The 22,507-nt window shown below is 32.4% G+C and overlaps 1 protein-coding gene across 14 annotated transcripts in view; it reads left to right on the top strand.

Annotated features, from left to right (window-relative positions):
* LOC119615090 (ryanodine receptor) overlaps positions 1–22,507 on the top strand; it is a 109,023-nt gene that overhangs the window by 68,541 nt on the left and 17,975 nt on the right. For 5 of the 14 annotated variants that reach the window (XM_037971239.1, XM_037971172.1, XM_037971226.1 and 2 more), the window contains exons 2-13: positions 4,427–4,630; positions 13,682–13,759; positions 13,999–14,187; positions 14,254–14,453; positions 15,432–15,606; positions 15,684–16,033; positions 16,350–16,474; positions 16,537–17,242; positions 17,312–17,608; positions 17,666–18,085; positions 18,144–18,747; positions 20,256–20,355. In XM_037971239.1, the coding sequence (XP_037827167.1) occupies positions 4,427–4,630; positions 13,682–13,759; positions 13,999–14,187; positions 14,254–14,453; positions 15,432–15,606; positions 15,684–16,033; positions 16,350–16,474; positions 16,537–17,242; positions 17,312–17,608; positions 17,666–18,085; positions 18,144–18,747; positions 20,256–20,355 (3,448 nt within the window). Of the gene's footprint in view, positions 1–4,426; positions 4,631–10,270; positions 10,283–13,681; positions 13,760–13,998; positions 14,188–14,253; positions 14,454–15,431; positions 15,607–15,683; positions 16,034–16,349; positions 16,475–16,536; positions 17,243–17,311; positions 17,609–17,665; positions 18,086–18,143; positions 18,748–19,803; positions 19,904–20,255; positions 20,356–22,507 lie in introns of all 14 variants that reach the window. The other 9 variants (XM_037971245.1, XM_037971219.1, XM_037971232.1 and 6 more) reach the window with 3 other exon arrangements.

The raw sequence follows: 22,507 nt of genomic DNA, 5'->3' as shown, positions 1-22,507 counted from the left end.
GCTGTGGATCTACTCTTCACACAGACCGCTTCAAGCCTAGAGGCTTCATATAGTTACTTTAATTATGCGATAACCTACTTCAAAAATAAAGCCGATCGCTTGGTGATCGGTGGTACTTCTTTCGTCTTGCGTGGCGACTCAGATTGTTTCTGTGCTAAATGCTCAATCATTTTAGAGGTGGAGCTGCTTTGCAGAAACCCCTGAGCTTTTTCATTAATTCATTTTGTTATACTAAAAGTAAAAAACGTTACACTGTGCATCGCTTTGCTGATATAGTACCAACTTCTTATTCGTATATAGAAGACGAGGAAGTAAAATATAAAAGCCAAAGTTTTACCTACAAACAAATACATCATGCACATACATTCGGGCATACCGACACGAGGAGGGATATACAAATTTTCTGCATGTAAAAAATGTATTTATATAAAGCTTTCGTTCATTCCATAAGACCGATCTTTAGAAAGTACAATGAATATAAACTATAGAAGCACACATTTTTCAGATATGAACTGCTAACAGTTTGGGGCCTTGACATCTGTATTTTTAATATATTGTATTAACCATACATTCTCAGTAATGTGTCAGCTTCTATTTTCCAAAAATTTCTAATCAACTCTCGTATTTATCTATATTGTATATCACTTTACTTTACATCTAAACAATGTTGCAGCAGCCGTAGTAGCAATCTCACACCTTCTCTCTATCATCAATTTATTGTAGCATTTAATGGACAAAAAAGGGCAAATGTCCGTATGTATTATGAATTATGGGCCATAAATCCAATTCCGTGGTTTAAATTTATTACCCATCAAAATTGCCCAATCGAAAGTGTGAATACAAGCAGTTCTATAAAAGAGCTTTAAAGTAGAAATATGTATGTATGATTAGAACCTGAGTAGAGTATTTTTATGGTGAAACTCATAATTATTGTTGAATTTTTTTTCTCTGTTCATTTTTCGATTTTAATCATACTGTGTCAGTATAAAGGAAATGGCAAATTTGTCAAATTATTTTTAACCCTCGGCCTAAACATGTTTTGACAACATAAAAGTGTAATGATTGGAACAAAGTATTGTAATTTATCATTTTGTTCTTACAAAACACGTGTAGATTTTACATGGATATGAACTTAAAATTATGTACTTACATAACATGAAAATACTGGACTATTTTACATGTAATAAAGAATGGATGATGTGTTAGAAAAAATTCGCAAAAATTTATGGGATACAAAGATTAAAGTTAAGAAAAAATTGATTGTTATAAAACGTTGGTAGTTTTTATTCATTTATGTAACGTCTAACAGAAGTACAACAATTTAAGTTGTTTTGGTGATCTGATCCTAATAATAATAAAACAGTTTTACTTATTTTATATACTATCTACTTTTGCAATACCCTTACACAAAGTTAGTGTCATTTAAAACATATTTCACTTTTACGAAATCAAGTAGATTTTTATTAAGGGAATTTAAATACAACGATAGAGATTTCTGTATACAAATTATACTACATATTTTCACACACATTCATATAATTTTTTCCCCCCAAATAATTGTGGTTATCTCTTGAATTGCCCTAAAATGTAATGAAATGAATTTAAGTGGAACTATTCCAACTTTGTATAGGTATAAATCAGAAAATTATATACGCAAATATTCACAACTAAAATACAAAACGATACCGTACACTCCGCACAATAGTATAAAAATGTAGGAATAAATACGAAAAAAAAATAAGTAGTAAACGACTGACCGAATCACTGAGTGTGTGTTAGTGACCACAACTGCAATTGCTGCGTCAATGCCACCTCTACCACCAATGTTTTCATTTACAATCACAGCCGAAAAGACCACAACATGGTGGTATGACAACATGAATAGTTGCTGTGTTTTAGTTGTTGTTGTCGTTGTACTTAGTATTTGTTGTTGCAACTGCAGTCGGTACAAATATTTCAGCTTGACTGCAATGCATTTATTCATCCCGGTATTGACAGTAAGTTAAATTTACTTCAACACCATTTCCAAAATTTCGATTCTGAAATTTTTTGCATTGCAATTCGAAAGTTTAAATTTCAGAAATATCTGTTTGTATTTTAGATATTTATATGTAGTTGTATATCAGTATACAATTTCATTCCGCAATACAAATCTTAAATATTGAACTGCAGTTGGAAATAGTGTAGTGTAAGGGTAGCTTAGTTTTTACAAAAATATGTATATATTTATTTAATTATTAACTGAATTTTAAGTCACTTTTTGCAAAACTTATAAAAACACTTTTCAAACCCAAAACAGAAATTGATCAAACTGAAATTCAAGACCGATTTATGTCTGTTTATCTGCCCTTTTCCCTATCTGTACGATTTGGACGTGGGAGGAAGCATGTGAACTTTTCTACAAATACACTAGTAAGGAGATGAAGTATTTTACAAGTCAAAGCAATATATAAATTTCTTCCATATCACAGGCCACCAAAATTTAACAAGTAAGAATGAACAGTCGGACATGGCCGATTTCCAAAAGATAAGTTATGTTATGAAGTTATTATGATGTTATGGCCCTATTTTGACCTTCAAGTAATTTTCCGAAGGGGACTTTGTATGGGGGCTGGGGTAAAATATGGACCGATCATTACGAAAATCGGAAGTATTTTTTGTACAGATACCAGAACATTTAACATAATTATGACCTCAAAAGCCATACTTGGGGGTACGGTTGTATGGTGGCTAGGCAAAATAATGGACCGATTTTTACCATTTTCAATAGGCTTCGTCCTAGGTCGAAAAAAGAGTATGTGCCAAATTGTGCGCACATGGTTTACATGGATACACAGACGGACAGACAGACAGATGGACGGACAGACGGACATAGCTTAATCGATTCAGATTATGAGCCGATTGATATACTTTAAGGTTGGTGTAGTACCAATATTTTTGGGTGTTACAAACATCAGCACAAATGCATAATACCCTGCCCACTATAGTGGTGTAGGGTATAAAAATGAGAAGACCGATACATTTCTAAAGGATTGAGCTGCGCTGAATTCAAATATGGATTTTCTCATCGTGTTCTAAAAGCATTTTTATGGAAAAATTCTGACATAAGTTTGTCATAAAATAAATGCGAAATATAATCAGTCTGATTTTCAGAAGATATCATTGGCGTGCTATATCAATAATATGTAAAAAAGTACTCATTTTTGGTACTTTTTTGTAAAACAGTGTTTTCTATCTATCTTCGATGTTGAATTTTTATACCCAGCATCAAAAAAGATGGGGTGTATATTGATTTTGTCATTCCGTTTGTAACACATCTAAATATTGGACATAGATCCACAAAAGTATATATATTCTGGGTCCTTAATAAATTATAATACGATCTAGCCATGTCCGACCGTCTGTATGTTGAAAACACGATAGAGGCCGAACCGAATGAGCTAGAGGGTTCAAATTTTACACAAATATTTCCTATAGGTAAGGTTTGTTTGGTATTGATAATGGGCAATATTGGTGGAAAGCGAAGCAACCAGGATACGCAAGTATTATAATAATTTCTGGGGTTTATTTTATATAATACTACAGAGGAATGTTTTAAACTGAATTTCGGGGATTTTTGTATGAAACCAACGTTAGTACGGACGGACATAGTCATAACGTCTTAAAACCTTTTAAGAACACTAGATATATGTATGCACTTTTCTGAGCCTACTATTAAGAAACGAGTTTAATCAATACCAATATAAAAATGGTACCTATTCAAGCTATGGTAGGGTATCATATGAGCTAGCATACCTGTCGATATACATATGTGCATATATGTATAAAGCCTATTAATAGAAATTATTCCTCTATTTTAGCAAAATATCTATACTAAATAGCCTTGAATAATTCTACTTCAACACTGATGCATTCGTAAACATTAGTCATAATCAATGCCAGTGTTTTACAAGAACAATTTGACATAGTTAGAAAATACAAATGACCAGAAACCACATCATCACACTCAATACCATTTAGCATGTATTTTTGGTGAAAAGTGTAAAAACAGCCACTATAGCAGCAGCAGCAGCAGGAAAAAAAAGCATTAGACGCATACAAAGGTGAATTTTGAAAATAGCAAAACCGTTGAATCAAACGATCAATCAATCAAACCAATACCGCAAATGTTACTTGCCATTGTATGAGCCAACAATTGCACTGCATTCCAAAAATATAATACAATGATAAATACGACTATATGTATGTATGTGTCAATACCAATGTAACGATATCAATCAATAAGTTGCAGCAACAGGAAATGATGATTAAACAGCGCATCACAATGAGTATGAGTAATTTGTGTTGATTTAATTACCTTTTGTTATAAGTATTAGTGAATAAATGTTTTATTTTTAATTATGCCCCCCTTTTTGTCGTTTTACAGGAAGACATGGTTTGCCTCTCGTGCACAGCAACGGGAGAGCGTGTCTGTCTTGCCGCTGAAGGGTTTGGTAATCGTCACTGTTTCCTGGAAAATATTGCCGACAAGAACGTACCACCCGATCTATCGCAATGTGTATTTGTCATCGAGCAGGCTTTATCAGTTCGTGCTTTACAGGAATTGGTCACAGCCGCTGGTTCAGAGACTGTAAGTATTGTAAATTTTCATATACAATTGGATCATTTAAGGCTTTAGCATATCTACACGCATAATAATAGTGAAAGAGAACCCAAAAATTCATGCTCATGATTATCCTTAATTATCCTGCAATAATTTATTAGTTACTTAAAGATCTTAAATCATGAAATATATGTGTATATTAGGAGTTTATTATAAAAAGGAAGTTAAAAATGAAAACAGATATTTGAGCTAGGTTTTTTTCCAACAATTCCTAAATCGTTCCTTTCATTTTTAATGAGTATTAGGTCTTTGGATGTTCAAAAAATCATCAGTTTTCAATCTCCTTACAGTAAGAAAATTTTTAAAAATGGAAAAAAAATCTGTAATATCTAAATGTTTGATCCGATTTGAATAAAATTTTATAAGCTACGAAGGTTCAAAGTTAGGGAATTGGGAATAGGCGACATAAATCTATAGTTCATAAGTGTTCGTTCCGATTTTAATAAAATTTTACTTGATTAGAGAGAGAGTGTCGAGTTTATGTTTTGAGTTATAAATATGACCGATGCAGGTTTAATGTAATTCCAAAAGTAGAATTACATCCGGTTAAAAAAATATAAAAAAATTGGGCCAACTTTTGGAACCTTTGGATCCAGCACAAGTGAGTTTTTGTAAGTCTCAAACTCAAAGCTTAAACTCAAAAACACCTCCTCTTTAGTTACATTCAGTTTTATTATAATCTGACCAAACGTAATTACAGATTCATCTCTATTTTTCCGAAATACCGCCACTGAGCCCCTTCGTATTTTTATAGTTTGCCTAGATTGTTGGTAAGTTGCACAGATCAAATACCAACTTTTTGGTGGGATCCAAACGCCTGTTAAATGAATTTTAAAGTAAAATACGAAACTCTGAAAAGTTTTAAATATGAACACAAGAATTTAAAAAACCTCAAACTATATCCTTATCTCCTGCATGAATTCCTCTTCCTTATAATAATTTTTTGTAAAAGATATTTTAAATCAGTTTAAGTGCAAATATTTATAGCAACCATTGAAAATTAAAACTTAATTGAGACTTTAAATTGACTATTAAGAATTTGTGTTGGATATAAATCATAAAAAATACAGATAAAATACTCTTACCACAATGTTGTTGTTTTTACAACAGTAGTATAGTACGTGTTAAGATCTCTCTCTCTCCCCTTTAGTTATCATTTACAAAAATAATAAATAAACACACACACACACATACTTGCGTTGAAATGTAAGATGTTAATTAAGCTATTTAAAATTAAGTGAATTCCTGCAATTATTTCTATACAGAAAAAAATGATTGTACTTACAAACATACTTACACTCACTTCCCTGTCCTTTTAGTTTTTCCATATGCCCTTTCTTCGCTTTCCCGAATTATGTAAAATTTTCCCGCACGCCACAGTAATCCAACTTTTCTTGGGTGTTGTTTAATGGCTTGTGCAAGTGGCGTGATGTGGTGGTCCATGCATAAACATACTAGCTACCACACAGCTGCAAAAAGACGCGCATATAATTTACACCACGTAAACCATGCAGATTTATTAGGGGGGTCCTTATAGTTTGACGATATTATGCCTAGTATGCGAAGAATAATTGTGCTATATAAAGACTAAATGAAATAAACAATTATATTGTTTTATAATTTTCCAATGGAGATTTACGATAATTTTTAATATTTTCCTGCTTTAGAAACCTCTAACCACGCCCCCTGCGGGTTTATCAGATTCATATACAAAACCTAAACTATATTTCCTTTTACTCATGTGAAATTGTATTTGAAACTGTCAAACTATTTAGAAATTGCAGATTTACTTTCTTATTTACTATTCCACTGTACATTGCCCTGGTTTAATATTTTCATTTAAATTAATAATATTAACGAATACTCATTAAAAATAAAAGGATCAATATAAAAATCCATTTTTTTGAAAGATTTATTTGTTTTTGACAATAATTTAAGGAAACCCCTTTATATAAGTAGTTTATATTCGTTTCGTCATATGAAGCCCGCTCTAAGCAAGATCATTATAACTCAAAAAGTATAAATTTTGAATGTTTTCTAGATCTCTAAATTTTATATATTTTAACCATTTAATATCCATTTTTTATACAATTTCCATAAGAAACTGATGAAAATAATAAAATTAAAAATAATTTACTCGAAGTTGTACTTTTTGAAATGTGTCGTTTTTGTATCAAATGAGTAATTAAGTACATACAGCCCAGTGTTGCCATTTTAGTCTCTTTCTTAAACTCACATGTAGATAAGACTATATTCATATTTTCGGAAATATTTGATTGAAACTTAAATTAACAAATAATAATATGCCTAATAATTGATTGCCGTTATTCGTCGATTTAGTATTCTGGCAACCCTTAAAGCATTACTTCGAAAGTATACACATTAGGGTGTATGAAAGGTTTTATTTTGAGAATTTTGTGGAATGAGGAAATAGCTAATGTGGAACTTTATGTTGTAATTATGAATCTGAAGAAACCGATTAACATTGTCCTAGTAATGGATCTAAGTGAAGCTTTAAAAGATTTTCACAATTTAAAAAATAGTTTTTCCAAATATTTTTTAATCATAATTTTTATGGAAAATTTTAAATATTCATTTATTTGACCTCTGACCCAGAAGAAAGATGGCTTAACTTGCCTTATTCTGGTGAATTACTTGACATTATTTCATAAGATAAAGTAATATTTTTTAATTGTTTGATTATATATAATTAATACACAGAAATAATTGTTAGATTATTTACAGAATCACAACCAAGAATTTAGATTTTCCCGAAATCCCCAAAAATTTTAATCGACAATAACCCAGCGAAAATTTTACTTACCCGGTAAGCAAGCAAGTTATATGGGAGCAAAGTGGAAGCACTTTCTTTATGGATTAATAACTATTTTGTTCGGTGAGGACCACAAAATAACTGGTTACAGATATGCTTACCCGATTTTCTTGTATTTAACAATTTCAACAATTTCTTGTCTTTAAAATGACAAGAAAGTTTATTTTTTATTTAAATGGGAGTGGATAAACGTATCACAGTGGGGCAATTTTAATAAAAAAAATGGAAATAAATCTCAGGGACTTGATAAAATGTCCCATATCGTAATGACCATAGAGATTATGAGTTAGATTAGGTTGATAGGAGGATATATACTACTTCAAATCCGAAATAATACACCTAGGCCTCTACACATGCTCTACACTCGTCTAAATCCGCACTCCCAATTTTGTCTAGATGTGCTCGTAGTCCTGTGTGTCCATTCAGAGTACGTACCATCATACTAACTTCGGACTTGCTCATTTTGAGGAGATTTCTTGTCTTACTCTCATCAGGGTCACCCCATAGGATCTTTGTGGTCCTACCCACCGTTTCATTATTCCAAGAGGCCTTATGGGATTCTCTCGCCCATATTTTTAATTCAGCTTTTGTTGCGTTGAAAGGTTTTGCGTTCGTCAGGTTAACGACAGCTGACTACTAACGAGTGGCCTAGTACCAATATGATGTAAACCTTACCTCTGGGAGAATATTCAGTTAAAGTTTTCTTACAATCCAATACGGTCTTAGATTTAATTATATCTCCTGATATCGCACTAATTGCCTTCTGGCTGTCGGTAAATATATTAAGCCCTGTGGGCGCCATAAATGTTCTAATCCAATTTACACATTCCGTTATTGCTCCGACTTCTGCCTGGAAGCTTGTGTTACGATTAGGTAAACGATGGTATATTTCTGTTTCTGGGTGTTCAATATAGAAGCCCAAGACCACTTTGGCCCTCCATGTAACAACGGATTCCCATTGGCATTTGCTGCTAGGTGGAATATCTAGCAACGTTTCCAGGGCATTGGTTGAAGTAGTACGCATGGCACCACTTATACCCAAGCAGCATGTACGCTGAACTCCCTGTAGTAGATTGATATTACACTTTTTGTCCAAAGCAGTCCACCAGATTATTGAAGCATAAGCTAGAATTGGTCTAATTACACTTTTATAAAGCCAATATGTCATAGTAGGACTAAGACCCCATTTCATGCCTATGGTTCTCCTACATATCGCCTAGCACCGATATGTCTTGTTGATCCTATCCTCTGTGTGGTGTCACCATTTTAATTTCCGGTCAAGGATTACACCAAAGAACTTAACTTTGTCTGTCACCGGTATCTTTTTGCCCAGGAAGCAAATTTCAGTATACGTAGAAAATTTTGTCAATAATGCAGCAAAATGTGTCACAGTGTCCATGGATATTATGAGACTAATGTCCATGGCCATTATGACACTATTAATACAGAAATGTATTATGAGGACATTATGAAATATGTAGTGTCATTTAGTTTGTATGTTTTCAGAAAAATTCATATTAACCAAATAGAACTCTTAAAGTGTTACAATATTTCCCCAATCCTTGAAATTACGATAACAAATTTTCAAAAATAGCACACCCTAATGCACATACAGTCTATCTATGTGCGTATTTTCCCCTTTATTTTTCTCATTTTAAATCATATTAAAATATTAAGGCAACCAGTGTACTTTATTTTACCATACTAGTCGACACTATTCTATCACACTTGGACTTGGAATTTCTTCGACAGAGATAGTATAATGGAAATTAAGAAAACAAAAAAAATATGGAAAAATAAGAAAAAAAAATATAAGACTTCGAAAAAAAATGAGTAAAAATAACGAATATACGAAAAACAATCCTTTTATGCCACACAATTAAATTTAATCCATTTTAACAGTTTTTTATTCTTGGTGTTTCTTTTTTTTTATTGTTATTATTGTAGTTGTTGTAATTTTTCCTATACTTATACTCAGTTTAACATGTTATAAACTTTTTTTCTCTTTCTCTTCTTTCTCTTCCATACATGTTGTGTATCCTTGCATATCCTATGGCGCTTAAAACAATAAAAAAAAATACCCAAATTAAAAATAAAATAAAACTTGAATCCCCTTAAAAAATTATATCACTTCCCTGCATATATTATACATATATGCACGTATAACTTTACTACAATTACATATTTTGGATTTAAATTGGTGGAAATTTATATAAAAATATAAAATAAAACAAATAACAAATAAAAAAAATTTAAAATGAACAACAATAAAATAAAAAAACTCAACATGAAATAAAATAAAATGAAACAATGTGAAATAAAACAAACAAAAAATGTTTATTATATAAACTGAATTAAAATTTATTTAAATAATCCTTTCATCATTACATGCGATCCTTACGCTGCTGCCACCGCCTGTCTTTTTAACCCTTATATTTTTTATATTGTTTCTTTCTTTCTTTTAACTTTTAAAATATAAAATAAATTTATTTTTTTTGTTTTCTCAACTCTGGCGTATTGTATTGTAAATTTGTTTTCTTTTTCTCTTCATCAATATTTTCATTTTTCTTTTTTATTTGAAATATTGCCAAATAATGATAAAATATATAAAATATATATTTAAACAATCCAATTGAAACCAAATATATAAAAAATAAATGTATTTAAAAACTTTATAACCTGAAATATCAAATGCCATTTTTATCAAAAACCCACCAAACAAAATATAAAAACCACACTTATGCTCATCGATTGTGTTGTTCCACCATAAACAGGATTCCCAATTTGTAAGTATACAGAAAGGTTCTGAAGAATCGATCGCACTGCAATTACCGCTTCAATTGTGTTTTTTGGCTAACAAACTCTGTTAACTAAATATTTACATACTACTACACACATACTGTCTAGTCTCTTTATAAGTAGTTCTATTATCTCTATCTTTCTATCTATCATCTATTATTATTTATTAATGTTTATACAAATACTGCAATAATTTTTTTGGCCAAAACTTTTCTATTAATTTTGCTTAAATATTGCCACTTTACTGTAATAAATATCAACATACATTTTAAGAAAATTTCGAAATTTATTAAACAAATACTTAAAACAAACAAAAAAATCTGATTGTAATTGTATCTGTGTCGTTTTCTCTATAACTTTCTGTATATTTTTTTTAATTTATTAACATTTCTACCACTTTACATTTTAACATAACACATTATTATCAAAAGTTTTTCTTATAACGCAATTATCAATTACTTAGTAGGCATAAGTAATACATACGACTTGTTGCGGTGATCATAAATTATCCTAATTTTTTTATCGCGAATTTTTACAGTAAATTTTCCAAAGATTTTTCTAGTCAGTATTCCTGAGAAATGTAATATCTGGAATAACATCGTTGCTAATATATGCGGATCTAATCTCGACGATAGCCTAGCAATGACATAGAAATGTTCCAGCGAGTCATTATCATTTCCGCATATTCTATATTTGTTTGAATCTGTCCATCCCATAGGATTTCAGTGGCCTTATCCACCGATACATTATTCTAGTTAGTTAGTATAATAGAAGGATGTATGTAACATCAAATCGGAAGAAATAGATCTAGGCCTCCATCGGGCTTATTGTGCGCTCCCTTACTAGTGGCTCAGGTTGGAATCAAACCCACGACCTCCGCTTTAACACACTCGAGCACTATAAGATACATTCGGCGATTATCTCCGAGCGGCCTGGAAAAGTATTCAGTTATGGCTTTCTTACAGTCCAGTAACGCAATATATTTAACGATTTCTTTTTATATCGCTATTATTACCATCTGGCTGTCGAAAAGTACTTAGTCTCTGTTGCAACCATGTTAAGTTTTAACCCATTTTAGGCATTCCGTGATTACGCTAACCTCCGTCCTTATTGGTTTCCGACTTTTCAATGTAGATCCCTAGAACCGTTTTGTCTCCCAGCCTAAAGCCATCCATGTAACAACAGATTTCCTATCAATGTCTCACAATTCCCGGCAATTTCTGTTTTCAGTATTCGATCGGCTTTTCTGGTAGCTTAGGACTCTCAGTCGTTTAGAACGACAACCGTAAGGTGATGTGCTGAAGTTAAATGTTTATAAAGGATTGTGTCGTGCTGGATCCGAATATGACCTCAAACTTTCTACATCACACCTAAGATTTGAGATATCGTGTCCTTTTTGAGACGTTATAACAGCGCCAAGATAACTTTAGGTCAAGATATCTCAAAGAATAAAGAAGATATGTCAGATATTAACCATTTATTTTAAAGTTGTGACAGAGTGGACTTTCAGATGGTATATTTTATAAATAAAGTCGTCTCAAAAGGATCCTAAAATCCCAGATGTGATGGAGAAAGATTGAGGATATATTCGGATTCAGCACGACTCAATCCTTTAGAAACGTCTAAATTGGTCTCAAGATTTCGACTTTTTAAAATTTTGTCGACCTGTGTTATTAATGCCAAACGTGAGTACATGTCTATCACCCTAAACTCTTCACGAATACCTTTGAGCTTTACAAAATTACTGCAGGTGGTAATTTATATATTGGATACTTTGCTAAAGCTTACAAGCTACATGAATAATCTATGTAGGAAAGTGTTCTTACTGAACTATAACTGAAGAGTCAATTACTGTCTACTAGCAGTGCTTCAGCATACAACCAGAGACCGTAAAGACCTCCGATGTAAATAACGTTGCCAGAAACTAGAATTCCTCGACTAAAGTCGAACAGTCACTCTTCTGTGCTATTATACGTTACTTAGCAATAATACATAGAAACATATTTGACAGCCCCAAATACGCCACTAGCCCGTGCATCCGATTTAAAGCCATCATTATTTTCCCTAAACGTGTTCAACTAGAGCCACCATATAATCCCGAAGGTTCCAATCTGGTCAGACACATTTGAAGAACTCTTACTGAGGAACTACTAGCATCTTATTACTCTTAACTGCAGCAGGTTCACGGAATAATAATTGGAGTAGTAATAACATGCATCAGATTTTCCATTAGCACAAGAAACATGCAAAAATTTGTTATCATAATCCAAATGATAACATAATATTCGTTATATTTTGCAATAGGACACTGCATAAATATTTAATGTCTTACGTTCAAAATCATGATCCATGTTTAAAACTAATCATTGCCGATAATTGATATTCCCAGGATTTCCCATTTTACCAACTGTGACTTGTAACAGGAGTTTTTATGATGTAACAATATATTTGAAAGACAACGATTTTGGTTTACAGGATACAAATTTTTTCACAAGTCCTTATCAATTAGACAGTAATTTGTGTTATTTAAATAATATCTTATTAATTATGTAAAATAATTGCATTACTAAGTAATAGTCTCTTTTTGCTAAGAAACTTCGCAAAATGAATCTAACACCAATAAAAATATTTTGTAGTTAAGTTTTACTCCAGGTCACGATATCTAGCTTTAAAACTTTAACTTTTTTATATGTATGAAAGTATGTGTTATATGTTTTATTAACCCAAATGTTTAACATTTTAAATCGATTTGAACTTTAAACATTTTGTTTAAGATGAAAATCAAAAGAATAATGTGAACCCGTCTCCTAACCTCAATTACATAAAAACTAACAATTTAACATCAATGTAAATAAACTTTAAGAAGAAGTGTACAGCACCCAAAATAGCATTTTGACATAAACAGTGACATTCTCACACTCACTCTTATTCACTCACGCACACTTACATACAAACACAATCTATACACACACACACACATACTCAGTCAGTTGTCTTGTAGTACTATTTTTTAATTTTTTCGTTTGTTAGATATGTTTCACACAAATACAAACACTAGCAAGCAAATAAAAGAAAAAGCTAAAACTACGTTTATCAGAGCTTCAAAGAATTACATCTTCATGAAATATACATATTATGGCAATTTCAAGGTGTATTATGATGATCAGTTTTTATACTGATTTTGTGACCTTCATCATATATCCATCGAAACCTTTGAAATTTTTTTATAAGGAATTCAAAATGTCATTTGTTTTTCAACTGGAAATGGAATTCTTTTAATGCTCTGGTATTGATAATATTGATACAAATGTAATAATATTGAAACTTGTTCGTTCTTTTCTTTCTTTTCTTTATCTCTTCTTTGCATTACAAATTTATTTGCACAGGGCAAAGGTACTGGATCCGGTCATAGAACTTTACTCTATGGTAATGCCATCTTATTGCGCCATAACAACAGTGACATGGTAAGATCATCATCATCATCATACAGCAAGCACTATAAAAATGTTTCTGTATGTTTTCGTTTATTTAGTTTACATATCAAATGTAACTTATGTACATATTTAGAAAATAATCCTTGACAATTGAATTGATATCCTTATCTCTGTGGACATTTATTTTATTTTGTTTTTCGTTTTTATTCCACTAAATGTTTCTCTAACTTCAACTGTTGCTACAACAATGTACAATAATGTTTAAATAGTATTTGGCTTGTCTTTCCACCTCGTCTTCCAACGATAAATTGTCATTTGATGTGGGTCTGCAAGAGCACAGCCAAGGCGAGGCTTGTTGGTGGACTGTACATCCAGCCAGTAAACAACGTTCAGAGGGTGAGAAAGTCCGTGTAGGTGATGATTTAATTTTAGTTTCGGTAGCAACAGAACGTTATTTGGTGAGTAATAAATTATCACATTTAATTAACATAGTTTAATTTGAGTTTTTTTCCGGTGGGTTTTAGCATACAACCAAAGAAAATGAACAGTCCATTGTTAATGCCAGTTTCCATGTGACTCATTGGTCAGTGCAACCATATGGTACCGGTATCTCACGTATGAAGTATGTAGGTTATGTATTTGGTGGTGATGTTTTACGCTTTTTCCACGGCGGTGATGAATGTTTAACTATACCGAGTACCTGGGGTCGAGAAGCCGGACAGAAGTAAGTACTGAAGATTGTTTAACAAAAAGTGGAGCCATTATGATTTCTATGTTTACCTATAAAATACTCGCAAATACTGACAAGTTTTCCAAGGCTCTTTAAAAGTTAGCGATTGAACACAACTATGATTAGGTTTGATGGACTGTATATTATATAACTCCGATAAGTCATCAGAGAGTCGTTATCCTAAGAACTCAGAACGAAGTGTTCAATTGATTAATCTTCATCATGAAAACTTCTACAGAAGTCATTATTAGGGTAATCCAAGTCTCCTTGTAAGAATATAAAATTTAACATGTTCTGCTAAGTTGAGATCGACTTAGCCATATCTTCCAAGATATGTCTACGTTCTCTTTTTAACGTTGGCCATATGGAAGATATTTTAGCCAGAAGTTTGCTAAACTCGTATCGCATTCTCAAAGTTATTCTGATGCAAACGCATCCCTCTACACATTCCACCCATTTATAGCCATCCGTACACATAGGGAAGCTCGTGTTTTCCGAGATTATGGAAAGACATTTTGGGATACCAATACTCAATATTGTCACTAGTTTTCATTTCTCCTTGGTAAAGTTTGCGCGTTTATGGAATCTTCAAGAACACGGTCTGGCATATATCGGTATTTAGTGCTAATTCCATCGGAATCCAGTGTATTCGAGATTTTGGTCATATTTGACAATTTCATTTAAACACAATCAAGAGCCCTTTATTGAGCTTTTGATAGAGTGATCAATGTACAATTGTGATACCCAAATAGATTACTATACTTTCATTCTCCAATCGATCAAGCTTTTTAAAGATTTTTGGCATGACGGCCATTTTATTACAACCAAAATGATTCTACTTATGCACTTTATCAAGCCACGAAGTTGGTGCAAATTTTTACATTTTTGGGAATTTCAAAATGTAACGGAATTTTCCAATTGACATCGTATTGCATTCACCTCTAAATTTATAATATTTCTTTAATTTTTCAGCATTGTTGTGTATGAAGGTGGTTCGGTAATGTCCCAGGCTCGTTCCCTGTGGCGTCTTGAATTGGCACGCACTAAATGGACTGGCGGTTTTATAAATTGGTTCCATCCCATGCGTATCCGACATATCACAACTGGACGCTATTTAGGCGTCAACGATAATAACGAATTGATTTTGGTAAATATTGAAAATTCTTCTTACATATACAGCGATTTCTCAAAAACTTCTTCTACTTTTATTTCCCCTATTTCCAGGTTAAAAAGGAAGAAGCAGCTATTGCTACAACGACTTTCTGCCTACGGGTGGAAAAGGACGACGAGAAAAAAGTACTCGAAGATAAAGATTTAGAAGTTATTGGTTCACCCATCATCAAGTATGGTGATACCACCGTTATAGTCCAGCATTGTGAGAGTGGTCTGTGGCTCAGTTACAAGAGTTATGAAACGAAAAAGAAGGGTGTCGGCAAAGTTGAAGAGAAACAAGCCATTCTGCACGAAGAAGGCAAAATGGATGATTGTCTGGATTTCTCGAGATCGCAGGAGGAAGAATCGAAAACTGCTCGTGTTATTCGTAAATGTAGCAGTCTTTTTACACAATTTATTAAGTATGTTGATGTAAATGTAAAGGAAGTTGAAAGCGGCAAAATTGTACCAAATCAAATGAGAAAAAGTTTAAGGCCGAATATAAAACATAGTTATCGTAAACGATCAAATGCAAAGTAGATTTTTCTATTTTTAGGATGTTTTGAACATTAATGATTTGGTGTAATAGTGTCCTTGATACAATGTCCTGATATTTAACATTGTGTATCTTAATTCTGAAATTAATATATATTTAAAACTTACATATTATTGCAAAAATAGTGTGGAGTTTTCTTTAATTAATTAGTTTGTGGCTCATGGATTTATTTTAATTTTTAGCGCATTGGAAACTTTACAATCGAATCGTCGTCATTCGATATTCTTCCAAAAAGTCAATCTCAACGAAATGGTAATGTGCCTAGAAGATTTGATAAACTATTTCTCTCAGCCACCAGATGACATGGGTAAGATTTTTACATTTAATAACAAATTTACACTATTTTTATTAACATTATATCTTTAACAGAACACGAGGAGAAACAAAATCGTTTTCGTGCTCTGCGTAATCGTCAGGATCTATTCCAGGAAGAAGGTGTTTTAAATTTAATCTTGGAAGCCATTGATAAAATTAATATCATAACATCACAAGGCTTTTTGGCCAGCTTTTTGGCTGGTGATGAGACTGGCCAAAGTTGGGATTTAATTTCCACTTATCTCTATCAATTGTTGGCCGCTATTATCCAAGGCAACCACACCAATTGTGCCCAATTTGCCAATAGCAATCGTTTGAATTGGCTTTTTTCTCGCTTGGGTTCTCAGGCTTCCAGTGAGGGTTCTGGTATGTTGGATGTACTACATTGTGTTTTGATTGATTCCCCCGAAGCTTTGAACATGATGCGTGATGAACACATTAAAGTTATTATTTCACTGTTGGAAAAACACGGCAGAGATCCCAAGGTCTTGGATGTTTTATGCTCACTGTGTGTGGGTAATGGTGTTGCGGTACGTTCTTCACAAAATAACATTTGTGATTTTCTATTGCCTGGCAAGAATCTATTGCTGCAGACACAACTGGTTGATCATGTAGCCAGTATTAGACCAAATATTTTTGTGGGTCGCGTAGAAGGCTCGGCCATGTATCAAAGGTGGTACTTTGAAGTAACCATGGACCATATTGAACAAACCACTCATATGATGCCTCACTTGCGCATTGGTTGGGCGAATACTTCCGGGTAATTTATATAAAAGAGATGATTTTAATTTTGTATCTGCAAGACTCTAATGTGTATCTGTACTTTTAGCTATGTACCTTATCCGGGTGGTGGCAAAAAATGGGGTGGTAATGGTGTTGGTGATGATTTGTATTCCTTTGGTTTCGATGGTGCTTATTTATGGACCGGAGGCCATAAAACCTTGGTTATGGATAGTGTACCCGAAGAACCTTTTATACGCAAAGGTGATGTTGTTGGTGTTACCATTGACTTGTCAGTGCCAGTTATTACATTTACCTTCAATGGCCTTAAAGTTAAGGGTTCCTTCCGGGACTTTAATTTAGATGGCATGTTTTTCCCCGTTATGAGTTGTTCTTCCAAATTAAGGTAATTTCGTAATATTTCCACAAATGTTACTTTAATATTCAATTAAAAAAATTTTAGTTGCCGCTTTTTGTTTGGTGGTGATCATGGTCGTTTAAAATTCAACCCACCACCAGGATTTTCTCCTTTGGTGCAGTGTTTAATGCCTCATCAAATATTGAGTTTGGATCCTTGCTTTTATTTTGGTAACTTAAGTAAAAATGTTTTAGCCGGTCCCTGGATGATAGAGGACGATAATGCATTTGTGCCAAAGCCAGTAGATACATCGGGAGTTTCATTGCCCTCTTCAGTAGATCAAATTAAAGAGAAGTTGGCGGAAAATATACATGAAATGTGGGCCCTCAATAAAATTGAGGCCGGTTGGTCTTGGGGTGAGCATCGTGATGATTATCATCGTATACATCCATGTTTAACACAATTTGAAAAATTACCTCCTGCCGAGAAACGTTACGACAACCAATTGGCTGTACAAACATTAAAGTGAGTAGATATGATACTTAATTGAAATAATTGTATCTTATTGTTGAACATTTTTTAGAACCATTATTGCATTGGGTTATTATATAACCATGGATAAACCTCCAGCACGTATACGTCCCATACGTCTGCCCAACGAGATTTTCATGCAAGCTAATGGTTATAAGCCAGCTCCTCTGGATTTAAGTGCTGTTACTTTAACACCAAAATTAGAGGAACTTGTAGATCAGTTGGCCGAAAATACACACAATCTTTGGGCCAGAGAACGCATACAACAGGGCTGGACATATGGTCTCAATGAGGACTCCGAAAATTTACGCAGTCCTCATTTAGTGCCCTATTCTAAGGTTGATGAGGCCATTAAGAAAGCTAATCGTGATACTGCTTCCGAAACAGTACGTACTCTACTCGTTTACGGTTATGTTTTGGATCCCCCCACAGGCGAAGGCAATGAGGCTTTATTGGCCGAGGCTTTGAGACTTAAATTTGCAGCCTTCCGTACTTATCGTGTGGAACGCAATTATGCTGTTACCTCGGGTAAATGGTATTTTGAATTCGAGGTTCTTACCTCTGGACCAATGCGCGTCGGTTGGGCCAGAGCCGATTGTAATCCAGGTTCTATGTTGGGTAGTGAAGACACCAGTTGGGCTTTTGATGGTCACAATGTAAGTAGAAGCTTCTGAGTTTTGTAAATTCTTTTCTGATTTTATATTGGAAAGTATTATTTTCGATTTTATTTATAATTATTTTTTGTTATTACGGAAAGGTGATTTTTTGTTAAATGTTATGAAGGGATAATGTAGATATATGGAAGTTTAATATTACAAAATTAATATTAAGAGGTGTAATAGAAGGGGTCAATGGTATTTTATATGAACGTTTTTAAATAATTTCAGTTTTCTATTAAATAAACTCATTCCCTTTCCTTCTTTTAAAACCACTAAATATTTAATTTTTATTCGATCATTATTATTATCATTATTAATTTATAAACTCAAGTCTTCACAATGGGGACGATTAAACATAAAGGAAGGAGAATGATTAAAATTGAGAATCGCGATCTCACGAAGTCTTTTGGGGATGCTATTTTTATCTTTTCGTCGAAAAAGTCGAAAGGAAGATATCTTAACGCAGTCTTGTCAGATATTCTTTCACTATACATAAGCAGTATATTCTAGGAATAAAATCTGAAACTACTAACAACTTAGAAATTTAACTACAGCATATAAGTTGTCCCGTTGTGCATAAGTACATATTGATTATTATTTAATTTGTAACACATCGATATATGTATCCACAAAGGTCCTTATTAAATTCTAAAACGATATACATGTCCTTCCCTTTGTATGTCTGTTAAAAACATGATAGGACCTAAACGGAATTATCTAGAGCCCAATAATTTTCATAAATATTCCCTGTTGCTAAGATTTGTTCTCTAAGACACGTTATCCCAACCTCGAATTATAGTTTAACTTCCGATTTGATATATGTATGTTAAGTACTAGAACAACCAAATAATTTGAGATATTTTCAATTGTCCCCCACTGTGAAAACTTGAATAATATTTTTGTTCAAATATATTTCATTCTTATTAAATTACTTATCCCTTCATTTGCGCCGAAAAAATAAAAAAACGAAATAGAAAATCAATGTATTATTTTTGTTTGTAAATCTTAATGAGGATCAAAAAATACAATTTATGCTCAAATAAATAAATCTAGGTTACCAAATTGCATGCTGGAACTGTTGAACATTTTGGTGTTCGTTATGAAGCTGGCGATGTTATCGGTTGTTTTATCGATGTCAAGGAACAAACCATCAGTAAGAATCATAAGAATTAAACTACTGTTACAGCTGCGAGCGTTACTTAATTTTTATTAAAACATATATAATTTTTCTAGTTACGAAAATAAACTGCGTTTGACTAATTGTTTTATATTTTTGTATTTTGATAAACAATTTTGAACTGTGCTCTTTTTTTCGCGCAACAGTTTCTAAGCATTTTTTTAAATATTATTCTTATAGAGCTTTTTTATTTTAAGCATTTACAAATTATTTGATTAATTTTGACTTATTTAATTTTTTTAAAATAATTTTTAATCTGTTAATTAATCATCATGTATATAAAATGACAACTACAACTACAAACAATCTATATGTAAAACAAATGTAGGAAGAAAAAGTATTTGGTGGCGTAAGTGAATCTTTCGGTAAACAATGTGGTCCAGGCGATATAGTTGGAGTTTTCTTAGATCTAGCCGATCATACAATCAGTAAGAAAACTTTTCTATTGAATGTCTTCAAAGTGTAGATATATATTCGTAAACTATACCTTAATAATAATATTCTACTATAAATATAATTTTCTTAATATAAATAAATATAAACGTGCATATATATTTTCTTTGTATATCTCACTTTCCCTGCTTTTGATATTTAATACTAAATTCAAATTCTCCCCGAATATTTGATATAAACTCCAATGATCTGCTTAGTTATCTACCCAGTTATTAAAATTTAACGTTGAGAATTTTTCTCTATTTTTTCCCTTTAATAATATAAAATTCTTTTGCCACTTTTAACTCCTGAGCTAGTTGATTGAATAAAGGTTTTAAGGATCCCAATGTTTCAGGCTTTATCGATTACTAACCTGTTTACATTATACATACACAACACATGTCACTGATTCTAAGGACTTCAAAAAGAACGACCATCTTTTTGGGACCGACGAAAAAATTTAATTTTTAAATATCTTTTTCTATTTAAGGAATTCTAGGGAGGAGTCCTGTTACAGTTTAGTTCTAGTTCTAGATCAGTTCTAGTTCAGTTCTAGTTTAGTTCAGTTCTAGTTCAGTTCTAGTTCAGTTCTAGTTCAGTTCTAGTTCTAGTTCAGTTCTAGTTCAGTTCTAGTTCAGTTCTAGTTCAGTTCTAGTTCAGTTCTAGTTCAGTTCTAGTTCAGTTCTAGTTCAGTTCTAGTTCAGTTCTAGTTCAGTTCTAGTTCAGTTCTAGTTCAGTTCTAGTTCAGTTCTAGTTCAGTTCTAGTTCAGTTCTAGTTCAGTTCTAGTTCAGTTCTAGTTCAGTTCTAGTTCAGTTCTAGTTCAGTTCTAGTTCAGTTCTAGTTCAGTTCTAGTTCAGTTCTAGTTCAGTTCTAGTTCAGTTCTAGTTCAGTTCTAGTTCAGTTCTAGTTCAGTTCTAGTTCAGTTCTAGTTCAGTTCTAGTTCAGTTCTAGTTCAGTTCTAGTTCAGTTCTAGTTCAGTTCTAGTTCAGTTCTAGTTCAGTTCTAGTTCAGTTCTAGTTCAGTTCTAGTTCAGTTCTAGTTCAGTTCTAGTTCAGTTCTAGTTCAGTTCTAGTTCAGTTCTAGTTCAGTTCTAGTTCAGTTCTAGTTCAGTTCTAGTTCAGTTCTAGTTCAGTTCTAGTTCAGTTCTAGTTCAGTTCTAGTTCAGTTCTAGTTCAGTTCTAGTTCAGTTCTAGTTCAGTTCTAGTTCAGTTCTAGTTCAGTTCTAGTTCAGTTCTAGTTCAGTTCTAGTTCAGTTCTAGTTCAGTTCTAGTTCAGTTCTAGTTCAGTTCAGTTCTAGTTCAGTTCTAGTTCAGTTCTAGTTCAGTTCTAGTTCAGTTCTAGTTCAGTTCTAGTTCAGTTCTAGTTCAGTTCTAGTTCAGTTCTAGTTCAGTTCTAGTTCAGTTCTAGTTCAATTCTAGTTCAGTTCTAGTTTAGTTCTAGTTCTATTTTAGTTCTATTATTGATCATTTCTGTTCTAGTTTTATTCTGTTTCTATTCTAGATCATACATATAAAATTATTTAAATCGGGTCAATCGTGTAAATATTTTTATATAAAATGTATTGAAACTGGATCTTATATTAATACTAGTTTCTCACACGACTCATATTTTGGTGGGGGGTTCAGATAAGCATTTGAAATAAGAAATTATTGCACTATTCAGTATTATTCCTTCTTAATTATTTAAAAATTTTAACGGTAAATTTAATATAAAAAAAAATTGACTAAAAACTTTAAAATTTTTTGGATTATTTCTACTTCAATATACATAGATCCATTATTTTATCCCATGTTTGCGATATAAAAATCACAACATTTTACAGCTTCAAGCATGTTTTAAATCCATTTTAGGAACAAAATCAAGCTGCAGATAAAACTAATACATTACAACATATTTTTAAACACTAATATTAAATTTAAATAATTTAAATGCTTGGAATGAGAATTAAAGCAAATTCCTTCAAGATATTGTTCAATGATACACTAACCGTTTTTATCGCATTATAACGCCAGTCTTATTTATTTTTTATGTTTTTAGCGCATGAGTTAAATAAATTAATTGATTGATTGCTTTATAGACTAACTAAATAATAACACAATTTGCAATTAGTAAAAAAAATCTCTGCCATGCCACACTTACTCGTACAT

Source organism: Lucilia sericata, unplaced genomic scaffold, assembly GCF_015586225.1.
Source record: "Lucilia sericata isolate MDLA Ls3-8-SP2 unplaced genomic scaffold, ASM1558622v1 Contig000046F_arrow, whole genome shotgun sequence".
NCBI lineage: Eukaryota > Metazoa > Arthropoda > Insecta > Diptera > Calliphoridae > Lucilia > Lucilia sericata.
Note: the sequence above shows the minus strand (reverse complement) of the source record. Positions and strands in the feature narration are given on the sequence as shown.